Source organism: Lytechinus variegatus, chromosome 9 (genome assembly GCF_018143015.1).
Source record: "Lytechinus variegatus isolate NC3 chromosome 9, Lvar_3.0, whole genome shotgun sequence".
Lineage (NCBI taxonomy): Eukaryota > Metazoa > Echinodermata > Echinoidea > Temnopleuroida > Toxopneustidae > Lytechinus > Lytechinus variegatus.
In genome coordinates, this window is record NC_054748.1 from 14,469,154 (window position 1) to 14,483,941 (window position 14,788).

At 34.0% G+C, this 14,788-nt stretch overlaps 1 protein-coding gene across 1 annotated transcript in view; it reads left to right on the forward strand.

Annotated features, from left to right (window-relative positions):
* LOC121421827 overlaps positions 1-12,598 on the forward strand; it is a 37,842-nt gene extending 25,244 nt beyond the window's left edge. Inside the window, exons 14-15 of the mRNA XM_041616628.1 lie at positions 10,044-10,120; positions 10,619-12,598. Of these exons, the coding sequence (XP_041472562.1) occupies positions 10,044-10,120; positions 10,619-10,909 (368 nt within the window). The 3' untranslated portion in view covers positions 10,910-12,598. The remainder of the gene's footprint in view (positions 1-10,043; positions 10,121-10,618) is intronic.
* The last annotated feature ends 2,190 nt before the right edge of the window (positions 12,599-14,788 follow it).

A 14,788-nucleotide genomic window follows, 5' to 3' on the forward strand; every position in this document is an offset into this window, starting at 1 on the left:
GTGGAAGCATTGTTGTTTTTTGTGGATGTAAATGAAAACGACAATTCAAAAGAATATATGAATAATCAAGACATCAAAGTTGGTGCTTATCTCATTAGATTTTAAAGCACCATGTCACTTTAGTACAAATGACCTTTATCTGATCATGCGCAGAAAGGAACTACGAACTGGCTTATTTAAACCTGAGTTCAGAATATGGGTCTATGTGATTAATGTGGTTTAAATTTGATTTGAATTGATTTCATTTGATCTGATTTGACTTGATTTCAGTTTAGTTGAATACACTTTACTTGACTTTTAATCACTTGATAAGATTTGCTTTAATTTAACTTGACTTGATTGGGCTTATTTTAACTTGATTTTATTTTATTTGACTTGACTTGATTGGAATTAGGTTGATTTCACTTCAAAGGGGGGGGGGGGTATTTATTGAAAACAACATGGCAGCTCAAAGCTGAATCGGATGAATTTCCCTGTTAACCCCCCCCCCTCCACTCACACACACACACACTTACAATATCAAAGAGTGGTGGTTACAGTGTGTAGATACACAAGGTTCAAGTCTAAGTGAAGATGTAAGCTATGTTGTTCGAAAGCTCAGATTCAACCGTATGAACATAATTTCACTTCGTCGATACCTTAAGAAGTTTTAGGGTTTACAGTGTGCTCAGATATCAGACTTTATGAAAATGGGATTAATACTGTTGAAATATTACCAGTGTTAAGGGATATCTCAATGTGATTTCACACTGCGTATCAAACTGTGAGCACACTTTGAGACATCACTATTTGATGATGTGTTCTTTCCATGTAATAACCCTGTCCGAAAGAATACATAGCTATCACAAGTGTGTTAATATATCCAAAGTACGAACAAAGTGTGTCCACAGGAGGGGCGGATCCCGAATTTTCCATAAGGGGGGGGGGTACATTTTCCTGAGGAAAAAAAATACAAGCCCAAACAAAAAAGGTCTTCAACCCCTGTTACACCCACAAATGTAATAATCGCCCACAAATGTAATAACGCCCACAAATGTAATAACACTTTACCCACAAATGTAATAACGCCCACAAATGTAATAACACTTTACCCACAAATGTAATAATTTCACCCACAAATGTAATAATGCACTTTACCCACAAATGTAATAATTTTTGATCGCCCACAAATGTAATAATGACTTTACCCACAAATGTAATAAATTTGAAGGGATTTTTGGCAAATCCGTTCTAAGCTAAAATCGTATAGCAATGCGTTCATTTAGCACACAAGTGCAAAGTCTCATTTCCTGACCCGGTTAATTAACAAATTATAATATAAGTCCAAAGTCTTTATTCCAAACCAGGTTGTTTCAAAAATTATAATATAAATCCAAAGTCTTTATTCCAGACCCGGTTGTTTCAAAAATAATAATATGAGCCCAAAGTCTTTATTCCAGACCCGGTTGTTTCAAAAATTATAATATAAATCCAAAGTCTTTATTCCAGACCCGGTTGTTTCGAAAAAAATAATATGAGCCCAAAGTCTTTATTCCAGACCCGGTTGTTTCAAAAATAATAATATGAGCCCAAAGTCTTTATTCCAGACCCAGTTGTTTAAAAAACTATGATAAAAATCAAAAGTCTTTATTCCAGACCCGGTTGTTTAGAAAATAATAATATAAGTTCAAAGTCTTTATTCCAGACCCGGTTGTTTAAAAAATAATCATATGATCCAAAAGTCTTTATTCCAGACCCGGTTGTTTAGAAAATAATAATATAAGTCCAAAGTCTTTATTCCAGACCCGATTGTTTAAAAAATGATAATATAAGTCCAAAGTCTTTTCTCCAGACCCGCTTGTTTAAAAAAATTATAATATAAATCCAAAGTCTTTATTCCAGACCCGGTTGTTTCAAAAATAATAATATGAGCCCAAAGTCTTTATTCCAGACCCGGTTGTTTTTAAAAATTATAATATAAATCAAAAGTCTTTATTCCAGACCCGGTTGTTTCAAAAATAATAATATGAGCCCAAAGTCTTTATTCCAGACCCAGTTGTTTAAAAAACTATGATAAAAATCAAAAGTCTTTATTCCAGACCCGGTTGTTTAGAAAATAATAATATAAGTTCAAAGTCTTTATTCCAGACCCGGTTGTTTAAAAAATAATCATATGATCCAAAAGTCTTTATTCCAGACCCGGTTGTTTAGAAAATAATAATATAAGTCCAAAGTCTTTATTCCAGACCCGATTGTTTAAAAAATGATAATATAAGTCCAAAGTCTTTTCTCCAGACCCGGTTGTTTAAAAAATTATAATATAAATCCAAAGTCTTTATTCCAGACCCGGTTGTTTAGAAAATAATAATATAAGTCCAAAGTCTTTATTCCAGACCCGATTGTTTAAAAATAATCATATGATCCAAAAGTCTTTATTCCAGACCCGATTGTTCCAAAAATAATAATATAAGTCCAAAGTCTTTATTCCAGACCCGATTGTTTAAAAAATGATAAAATAAATCCAAAGTCTTTTCTCCAGACCCGGTTGTTTCAAAAATTATAATATAAATCCAAAGTCTTTTCTCCAGACCCGGTTGTTTCAAAAATTATAATATAAATCCAAAGTCTTTTTCCAGACCCTGTTATTCCAAAAATTATAATATAAATCAAAAGTCTTTATTCCAGACCCGGTTGTTTAAAAAATAATATAAGTCCAAAGTCTTTATTCCAGACCCGGTTGTTTAAAAAATAATCATATGAGCCAAAAGTCTTTATTCCAGACCCGATTGTTTCAAAAATGATAATATAAATCCAAAGTCTTTATTCCAGACCCGGTTGTTTAAAAAAATAATAATGCAAGTCCAAAGTCTTTTTCCAGACCCTGTTGTTTCAAAAATCATGTTATGAATTCAAAATCTTTTTTCCAGACCCGGTTATTTCAAAAATTATAATTTTAGTCCCAAATGAGATACATTCATGATATTCCAGTGGAAAAAAAATGAGAATCGAGCTTAGTCTTTTCTCCAGACGCTAATGGTAAATTGAAAATCAAGCATAGTCTTTGCTCCAGACCCGGTAACTAAAAGCTGAAACTTTATAGTAATGTGTTAATATAGCACAAAAATGCGAAATCTTTTTTCCAGACCCGGTTAATTAAAAAATATAATATAAGTCTAAAGTCTTTTTTCCAGACCCATTTATTTAAGAAATTATAATAATTATAAAAAACAAAGACCCACAATCCTATTTATGTTGAACAACATGGAAATGTAGCGTAGTCTTTCTGTCAGACCCAGTTATAAAAGTCATTAAAACACAACAACAACAACAAAACAAAGACCCTGCAACCATTAAAGGTCAAGTCCTCTTCAGAAAAATGTTGATTTGAATCAATAGAGAAAAATCAGATAAGCACAATGCTGAAAATTTCATCAAAATCGGATGTAAAATAAGAAAGTTATGACATTTCAAAGTTTTGCTTATTTTTAACAAAATAGTTATATGAACGAGCCATGCAGCTACATCCAAATGAGAGAGTCGATGATGTCACTCACTCACTATTTCTTTTGGTTTTCATTGTTTGAATTATACATTATTTCAATTTTTACGAATTCGACGATTAGGACCTCCTTGCCTAAAGCACAAAATGTTAAAATAATAAATATCCACGTGTTGCAGGGAGGAATGAAACTTCATTTCACATGACAATGACGAGAAAATAAAAATGTTTCATATTTCATTTAAGAAAATACAAAAGAAATAGTGAGTGAGTGATGTCATCAGTTCCTCATTTGCATACCGACCGAGATGTACATATAACTGCTTTGTGAAATGAAGCGAAATATTAAAATGCCATAACTTTCTTATTTTACATCCGATTTCGATGAAATCTTCAGTGTTATGCTTGTTGAATTTTTCTCTTTTTATTCAACTCAAGTTTTTGTTGGGGTGGACTTGTCCTTAAAAAAAACAATTTATTGTATATTCCTTCCTTTTTTCTATGAAAAAACCTAAATAACAAAACATTTAAATACATATGAAAAAAAAAATGAGAAATAAGATATCAGTAAACAATAGGGGGATTACTTCCCGAAAACGATAAAGTTGTTGATTGACGATCTATGATATATTATATAAAAGAAAAACATTCTAACAAGAAGGGATAACCATTCCATTCCATGTTTTTATTTGGCAATAAGTCATAATTGACTATTTTTGCCACCCACTGTATGAGAAGTAGGGTAGCAATTTCATTTAGTATTATTTTTATTACTTCTTTTTGTCTCACCTGCATAGCAGAGTGAGACTATAGGCGCCGCTTTTCCGACGGCGACGGCGGCGGTGGCGGCGTCAACATCAAATCTTAACCTAAGGTTAAGCTTTTGAAATGACATCATAACTTAGAAAGTATATGGACCTAGTTCATGAAACTTGGCCATAAGGTTAATCAAGTATTACTTAACATCCTTTTAGAGTTTCATGTCACATGACCAAGGTCAAAGGTCATTTAAGGTCAATGAACTTAGACCATGTTGGGGGAATCAACTTCAAAATCTTAACCTGAGGTTAAGATTTTGAAATATTATCATAACTTAGAAAATATATAGACCTGGTTCATTAAACTTGGACATAAGTTGAATCAAGTACGTCACATGACCAAGGTCAAAGGTCATTTAGGGTCAATGAACTTTGGCCGATTTGGGGGTATCTGATGAATTACAATCAAAACTTAAAAAGGTTTTGGATCTGATTCATGAAACTTGGACATAATAGTAATCAAGTATCATTGAATACCTGGGCAAGTGTCCAGGTCACATGGTCAAGGTCAAAGGTCATTTAGGGTCAATGAACTTTGGCTGAATTGGGTTTTTTTTGTTGAATTACCATCATAACTTTGAAAGTATGTTGGTTTAGTTCATAAAACTTGGACATAAGAGTAATCAAGTATCAGTGGACATCCTGTGTGCATTTTAGGTCACATGACCAAGGTCACAGGTCAATGAACTTTGGCCATAATGGGGGTATCTGTTGAATTACCATCATAACTTTGCAAGTTTATTGATCTGACATTTCAAACGTGGACATAAGAGTAATAAAGTATCACTGAATATCCTGTGCAAGTTTCAGGTCACATGATCAAGGTCAAAGGTCATGTGAGGGCAATGAATTTTGGCCACATTGGGGGTATTTGTTGAATTACCATCCTATCTCTGTAAGTGTATTGGTCTAGTTCATAAAACGTGGAAATAAGAGTAACCAAGTATCACTTAACATCTTGTGCGAGTTATAGTAGTTTTCAAAGTCAGCACTGCTGCTATGTTGAATCGCGTGATGCAGGTGAGACGGTCAGAGGCATTCCACTTGTTTATTATTATTATCTCTTGTATATTCATTCCTTTTTTATGAAAAAAAAACATAAAACCTTTAAATACATATAAAACAAAAAACTGAGGAATAAGATATCAGCACACAATATGGGGATTACTTCCCGTAAACGATAAGGTTGTTGATCGACGATCTATAGATATTATATAAAAGAAAATCATTCTAACAAGAGGGGATAACGTTTTAACAAGTTCTTCGGTACTTTAAATTTTCAGTGTACCAAACACCATTTGTAGTATATTCAGCATGTTTTTTTATTAGTTACAATTCCAAGAATCTCAGTGGCCTAAGATATATTTTCTGGGGTTACATTGACCCGTTAAGTAAAGAGAGAGAGAGAGAGAGAGGATTTATGTGATCAAGAAGTGATAAGATAGGAAAAAAAACTGATTTGAAATGACTGAAAGAGAGACAGGCAAAGAAAGAAGAGCCTCCTCCCACACCCGTACCAGAATAACGGAGTTAGGCTGTCCCGTCGGTGGATTCAGGTCCATCAACATCTTGAGGTTTAATCTTTCCAGGGGGCAAACGTGTGTGTGTGTGTTTGAGTTTTGTCAGGCGTGTCTCAATCAGATATGATTATTTACGTCTGGGACCGACCTTTAACGTCACCATCCGAAAGACGTGACCAGGGCTCGAACCTCTGCATCAATTTGTAACTTCCCCACATAGCTTGGATTACAGGCGCACGCCACAACGCCTAGTCTTTAAATATGGTGTAGTCTTTGCTCTAGACCCATGCAGTTATTTCAAAATAGGATATTATTAGAAACGATAAAAACAGACAAAAAATATTAACAAAGACGCCACAATATCATTGATGTAGAATAACGTTGTTGTTGTTGTTGTTTTGGGTTTTTAAGGCGCGTACCATTTAGATCTGAATATTTACGCCTTTTATTAATTTGACGTTTTTGTGGTATGCCTTATCACAGGGTTTTATATTTTGGGAGATGCTGGTGTCTAAGTTTTTGGATTAATCTTTTGCTTAATTTGTATTTTAAGAGAACTGGATGTGGAGTAAAGACAACTCTCTAAACCCAAGCATTTTAACTGGGTTTAATTTTAAAGATTGGTCTTAGCTTTGATTTTTTTTTTCAATATTTGTTTATCTTATAAATAACTGGGTCTAGACGAAGGTCTAGGTATAATAATAATGTTATTCAACAGGAATAAGAATATGACAAAGTATTATGTTTTTAAGATTGTTTGAATTAATTTCTAAATGACTGGGTCTGGAATAGAGACAACGCTCTAAACATGTGCTTTTGTACTTGGTCTTAATTTGGAGGATTGTTGGTTCTTAGATTCGTTGTTGGGGGTTGGGTTTTATTGTTTTTTTATTCTGGAAATAATTGTGTCTGGAGGAAAGTCTACAATCCATCTCCATGTAATTCCACAGTAGTTAGATTATTGGGTATTTGTTTTAGACAATTTTATTTTTAAATAATAACCAGATCTGGAAAATGGACGTTTTCTTTGCAAATGCATAATTACAATGTTTTGTAAGAGTCTTAGTATTATCATACAAAAGAATCTGGGTGTGGGGAAAAGACATATTTTTTACTGGGTGTAACTTTTGAAAACTGGTTTTAGATTCGATTTTCTTTTTTAATTCATTTCTTAGATAACCTGGTCTGGAGGAGAGAGTACGTTTTACAACTCATGTTATTCCAAGAGAATATGATAGGGTCTTATGTTAGAAGATTTTTTTTTCGTAATTTTTGTAATGATTAGGTCTGGAATAAAGACATCATTCTAAACCTCTTTTTAAAAACATGTTCTTAGGTTCAAGGATTGCTTGGTATTAGATTTGGAGTTATTTATATTTTTACTCTTAGCCTTATTTTGAAAAACAAATGACTGGGTCTGGCTGAAAGACTACGCTATATGTCCATGTTATCCAGCACTAATAAGATTATGGGGTCTTAACGGTTTTTGTTGTTGTTGTTGTATTGTTATTTACAATTTTTGAATAACAGGGTTTGGAGAAAAGGCTAAGCTCGATTTTCTTTTTTTCCACTGGAATATCATTATGGTATCTTAGTTTGGACTTATATTATAATTTTTGAAATAACTGGGTCTGGAAAAAAGACTTTGGACTTACATTATAATTTTTGAAACTACTGCGTCTGGAAAAACTTTGGACTTTTGTGCTATATGAAGGCATTACTATAGGGTTTTAGTTTTTAGTTTTAAATAACCGGGTCTGGAGAAAAGACTATGCTTGATTCTCAATTTACTCATAGCGTATATTCACAAAACGTTCAGTATAATTTAAAACAACAACAAAGACTTTGATTCCACCAGTTTTAATTAAGTGGGTCTTGAGAGAAGACTAGGCTCGATTCTCATTTTTATTCCACCGGAACATCATTATCGTATCTTAGTTTGGACTTGTATCATAATATTTGAAACAACCGGGTCTGGAATAAAGACTTTGGACTTATATTATTATTTTTTAAACAACCGGGTCTGGAATAAAGACTTTGGATTTATATTATCATTTTTGAAACAATAGGGTCTGGAAAAAGAATTTGGATTTATATTATAAATTTTGAAACAACCGGGTCTGGTGAAAAGACTTTGGACTTATATTATCATTTTTGAAACATTCGGGTCTGGAATAAAGACTTTAGGCTCATATGATTATTTTTTAAACAACCGGGTCTGGAATAAAGACTTTGTACTTATATTATAATTTTTGAAACAACCGGGTCTGGAATAAAGACTTTGGGCTCATATTATTATTTTTGAAACAACTGGGTCTGGAATAAAGACTTTGGATTTATATTATAATTTTTGAAACAATCGGGTCTGGAATAAAGACTTTGGGCTCATATTATTATTTTTGAAACAACCGGGTCTGGAATAAAGACTTTGGATTTATATTATAATTTTTGAAACAACCGGGTCTGGAAAAAGACTTTGGATTTTTATTATAATTTTTGAAAGAACCGGGTCTGGAGAAAAGACTTTGGACTTATATTATCATTTTAGAAACAATCGGGTCTGGAATAAAGACTTTGGACTTATATTATTATTTTCTAAACAACCGGGTCTGGAATAAAGACTTTTGGATCATATGATTTTTTTTAAACAACCGGGTCTGGAATAAAGACTTTGAACTTATATTATTATTTTCTAAACAACCGGGTCTGGAATAAAGACTTTTGATTTTTATCATAGTTTTTTAAACAACCGGGTCTGGAATAAAGACTTTGTACTTATATTATCATTTTAGAAATAATCGGGTCTGGAATAAAGACTTGGGCTCATATTATTATTTTTGAAACAACCGGGTCTGGAATAAAGAATTTGGATTTATATTATAATTTTTGAAACAACCGGGTCTGGAAAAAGACTTTGGATTTTTATTATAATTTTTGAAAGAACCGGGTCTGGAGAAAAGACTTTGGACTTATATTATCATTTTAGAAACAATCGGGTCTGGAATAAAGACTTTGTGCTTATATTATTATTTTTTAAACAACCGGGTCTGGAATAAAGACTTTGGATTTATATTATAATTTTTGAAACAACAGGGTCTGGAAAAAGACTTTGGATTTATATTACAATTTTTTAAACAACCGGGTCTGGAGAAAAGACTTTGGACTTATATTATCATTTTTGAAACAATCGGGTCTGGAATAAAGACTTTGTACTTATATTATAATTTTTGAAACAACCGGGTCTGGAATAAAGACTTTGGGCTCATATTATTATTTTTGAAACAACCGGGTCTGGAATAAAGACTTTGGATTTATATTATAATTTTTGAAACAACCGGGTCTGGAATAAAGACTTTGGATTTATATTATAATTTGTTAATTTACCGGGTCAGGAAAAGAGACTTTGCACTTTTGTGCTATATGAACGCAGTACTATACGATTTGAGTTCAGAACGGATTTGCCAAAAATCCCTTCAAATTTATTACATTTGTGGGTAAAGTCATTATTACATTTGTGGGCGATCAAAAATTATTACATTTGTGGGTAAAGTGCATTATTACATTTGTGGGTGAAATTATTACATTTGTGGGTAAAGTGTTATTACATTTGTGGGCGTTATTACATTTGTGGGTAAAGTGTTATTACATTTGTGGGCGTTATTACATTTGTGGGTGCAACAACCCCCCCCCCCCAAAAAAAAACAAGGATATTTTGTCCACGAAAAAAATTGACAAGAAAATAAAAAGCAAATAGGCCTAGATTAACAAAATTTCAACCAAAAATAAGGACATTTCGTCTATGAATATTTAGATAAGCAAATAGAAAAGTCTTCACACTCAAATGGGGGGGGGGGGGCACACTTCTGATTTTAATGGCATTTTTACATTACAAATTTAGATTTTGCCTCTCAAGGGGGGCAAAGGGGCCGGTTGTGCCCCTTGCCCACTTGCATTGGAACACGCTTTCACACTATGATGTGTCACAATGTGAATGCGTTTACAAAATAACTTTACAACATACGATGAAAAGTTTTCTCTCTCTCCCTGAGGTTAAGCCACTCTTCCTAAGAGTGAAAATGAGTTGCTTTATTGCAATGGGATGAACACAGTTGTTTCGCATTCTGGTGACGGGTGTTCTTTCTGGCATATAAATTGCTGCGAAAGTATTCTGATCAAGCTTTACAAAAGAGCGATGACTTGAATGTTTTTTTAATGTCTTATTCTTAGGTTTGGTCACAATAAAAGTTTCCAACTTGAGATTTCATGTTGATGGAATTCCTACACCGTCAACCGTTCGTGACTTTGTAAGTAGTAAACATTATGATGTATCATTTTGTGTGTATACAGTATGGCAATGCATTTTTGTTAGTCGTGTTTTAATCATACTTGATTATTTTCATGCATGTTTTGCAATCTATTTAACGTCACCATCCGAAAGACGAGACCAGGGTCCCGGCCGTAACACAAAGGTTAACGATTGACCATACTCTTGATTTTTGCGATCAATTTCAAGTTGGAGACAATGCAATTAATTATTCTTTTAGATGGTTTACGGCTCGAAACCCAAACATATTTTTAAGAAAAAGATTTAACACCAAGTCGTAGGCATATTGAAATACTTCAACTAGAAATATTTTATTCGGTATGAGTCTCACAATTATAATTCTACCTGTCATGATTTTAATTGTAGAGATAAATGAATTTTTAATTGAATTAAATTGAATAATAAAGCAGAGCAGACCATGTAGACTACAGGTTCTAGCTTTCCAAACCCGTTTTGTGTGTGTTTGTGTTTTCAATAGGTAATTGATAGTCTAAAGAATCATACCAACGAGCTTCGTCTTACATCCTACGAAGACCTGTCACCGGAAGTCATTTGCAACCCCAACTCTTTCAACCAAGAAGGGACTGATGTAGTTAATGCTGAAGTCACTGTGTACATGATGAATGCCACCAGCCTGACTGCAATGCAAGAAAGAGATCTTGTTAAGAGCGCCCTCACACAAGCTGCTAGCATCTCAAATGGTTTCTTGGACGTCGGCAGTATGGACACAGAAAACACCGGTAAGCAGCTTTTTCTAATTTTCATGTAATCCTTTCTTAATATGGAAGATCATGATTCTTAGCATGTATAATCTTACCTCTACAATCTCAGGAGTGTACAGTAGGAACCATCACAGTCCATTCTCAAAATCCAATTTAAGATCATTATAGCCATATGGTCCCGAATCCGTTTGATGCAGAGTGAATGAATCATAAAGATTCCTACAAAATTAAAGGCAGAAGAGATTCCAGCACGTACGTCTACCAGAATTGATAACCGCAGGCTAAACACTGTGATTTTGGATCTCTTAGGCGGCTAGTTTGGCCTGTCTATGCAGCTTTTGATGATCATCCAGGCATTGATCAATACACAAAGGCTGACATGTCTTGAATATATACCGCCATTTTGTGTGTGGGAGTGTGAATGTGTGTTCATATACATACACCTTCCAGTCAAACTTACATCACACTTGGGAACAATCACACCCGCACCCGTTGTACATTCTAACACACTCTAATCATAACTTTAGTGTTAACAAATTGACCCTTTCATGAATTCGTTATAACTTTTTATGTGTCACCGAAGATTGCCTTACACAAGGCCTCGTGTCTGTTTTATCAAACGCTTGCCGACCGAAGAGACTACACGCGCAATGCCTGGTGAATGCGAGGTCAGCGACTGAATTCGTTCGATCGCGCGTTCACCCGCAAGATATTTCAGCAAGAAATTTACCCACATTGTGCTGCACTCAACCCAGGTGAGGGTGAATGCTTACCCATAAGGATTAATTCCTTGAAATGCACTGAGCACTAGACGGCTTCTTGAGCTAAAGCTCGGGGTATAAATTGTTTTTTCTAGATAGATGGCGCAAAATAAATGCCTATTTTCATTATTATTAATATCAGTATTTTTGTTATTATCATCACCATCATCATTATCACATCATTATTACCCGGGTCTCACAAATGATCTTCGTCGGGCGCTAGTCCCAGCCAGGTCACAAGGCCTTGTAAAATGCTAGAGCACTTCCTTTGCTCACGCCCAACATAGAACATGACTTTGACAGTCATGTGCAACCCACACAGTGACACGAATTTGCTCTGGGATTTATTTCGTCTAAGATATAGGGTTAGGGTTACAATAGGGTTTTCTGTTAGGTTTAGGCTAGGGTATAGTGGAAAATCCTATGATAAAGTTGGTCATTCCTCTTGTGTGTGAAATATACACTGGAGCAAATGGACGCCGAATCAAATGTCATAGATCCCCATCACACACCCTGACCCAGCGTTTATACTTTAGCTTCCCTTTTCAGCCACAATTAGACCAAAGACGATTTGGAGCGAAGGTGCCTTAAGTTCAAGTTAATTTATTTGTTTCATTGAAAACCGAAAAAACAATACATTCATTCATTGTCAAAGAGAAAAAAAAACAGCAAGGATAAACACATGAACAAAGAATTAAGAATATCAGATACATGGAACAGAGGTGGCCTATATAAAAGTAGGGCTTGTTTACGCACAGATCACTTTTGTCATAACATCATAAATACAGGAGATATAAGTATCTAAGTCTACGATATAAAAAAGTCTGCATAAAATCGCGCGCAGAATAAAAACTAGATAAACAAATAAATACATTTAAACTGACTTCGGCTGTCAAGGACCTGATGTACCCCCCCCCCTTGATGCGCCACTGCCCAATTGAAACATTGTGTCAATTTTTTGTTTTTACTTTTATCTGATGGGGAAAAATAATTAACCTCATGTACTATCTTTTTTAATTCCAAAGACTTTTTCCCCAAAAGTGTAGAATTTCTTTATTGAAATGCACTGTGTTGGGAGATTAATTTACCAAAAAAATGCGCTAACATTCATCATTATTGACATGGTAACGTGATCTCTCATATAACGTCGGGGGGGGGGGGGGGTGTTACACCCACAAATGTAATAATCGCCCACAAATGTAATAACGCCCACAAATGTAATAACACTTTACCCACAAATGTAATAACGCCCACAAATGTAATAACACTTTACCCACAAATGTAATAATTTCACCCACAAATGTAATAATGCACTTTACCCACAAATGTAATAATTTTTGATCGCCCACAAATGTAATAATGACTTTACCCACAAATGTAATAAATTTGAAGGGATTTTTGGCAAATCCGTTCTGAACTAAAATCGTATAGTAATGCGTTCATTTAGCACAAAAGTGCAAAGTCTCTTTTCCTGACCCGGTCAATTAACAAATTATAATATAAATTCAAAGTCTTTATTCCAGACCCGGTTGTTTCAAAAATAATAATATGAGCCCAAAGTCTTTATTCCAGACCCGGTTGTTTCAAAAATTATAATATAAATCCAAAGTCTTTATTCCAGACCCGGTTGTTTCGAAAATAATAATATGAGCCCAAAGTCTTTATTCCAGACCCGGTTGTTTCAAAAATAATAATATGAGCCCAAAGTCTTTATTCCAGACCCGGTTGTTTCAAAAATTATAATATAAATCCAAAGTCTTTTTCCAGACCCTGTTGTTTCAAAAATTATAATATAAATCAAAAGTCTTTATTCCAGACCCGGTTGTTTAGAAAATAATAATATAAGTCCAAAGTCTTTATTCCAGACCCGGTTGTTTAGAAAATAATCATATGATCCAAAAGTCTTTATTCCAGACCCGGTTGTTTCAAAAATTATAATATAAATCCAAAGTCTTTATTCCAGACCCGGTTGTTTCTAAAATAATAATATGAGCCCAAAGTCTTTATTCCAGACCCGGTTGTTTCAAAAATAATAATATGAGCCCAAAGTCTTTATTCCAGACCCGGTTGTTTCAAAAATTATAATATAAATCCAAAGTCTTTTTCCAGACCCTGTTGTTTCAAAAATTATAATATAAATCAAAAGTCTTTATTCCAGACCCGGTTGTTTAGAAAATAATAATATAAGTCCAAAGTCTTTAATCCAGACCCGGTTGTTTAAAAAATAATCATATGATCCAAAAGTCTTTATTCCAGACCCGATTGTTTCAAAAATGATAATATAAGTCCAAAGTCTTTTCTCCAGACCCGGTTGTTTCAAAAATTATAATATAAATCCAAAGTCTTTTTCCAGACCCTGTTGTTTCAAAAATTATAATATAAATCAAAAGTCTTTATTCCAGACCCGGTTGTTTAAAAAATAATAATATAAGTCCAAAGACTTTGGGCTCATATTATTATTTTTGAAACAACCAGGTCTGGAATAAAAACTTTGGATTTATAGTATGATTTGTTAATTAACCGGGTCAGGAAAAGAGACTTTGCACTTTTGTGCTATATGAACGCATTACTATACGATCTTAGTTCAGAACGGATTTGCCAAAAATCCCTCAAATTTATTACATTTGTGGGTAAAGTCATTATTACATTTGTGGGCGATCAAAAATTATTACATTTGTGGGTAAAGTGCATTATTACATTTGTGGGTGAAATTATTACATTTGTGGGTAAAGTGTTATTACATTTGTGGGCGTTATTACATTTGTGGGTAAAGTGTTATTACATTTGTGGGCGTTATTACATTTGTGGGCGTTATTACATTTGTGGGTGCAACAGGGGGGGGGGTTACAAAGTCTTAAGTTTAACTTAGAGTCGCCCTTAAATGTCTAGTTGCGTGCAGTATGAAAGACTTGACCGCATTGGTCAGATCGTGTCATGACGACAACCACTACTTCGGATTGGTCAATAAGATCGCGCCTAGTATATCGTATATTCGTCAGCATTTAAGTGCGACTTAAGTCATACTAAATCTTTGTGAAACATCCCCCTGGTTTGTTAAAGTCAAAGGTCCGAACGATTTTACAGATTTAATTTTAATTCAGCCATCAAGCGTTATAAAGTGTTTTGGATGCTTAGAAAAAAATAAAGACGATTCTGTAATACATC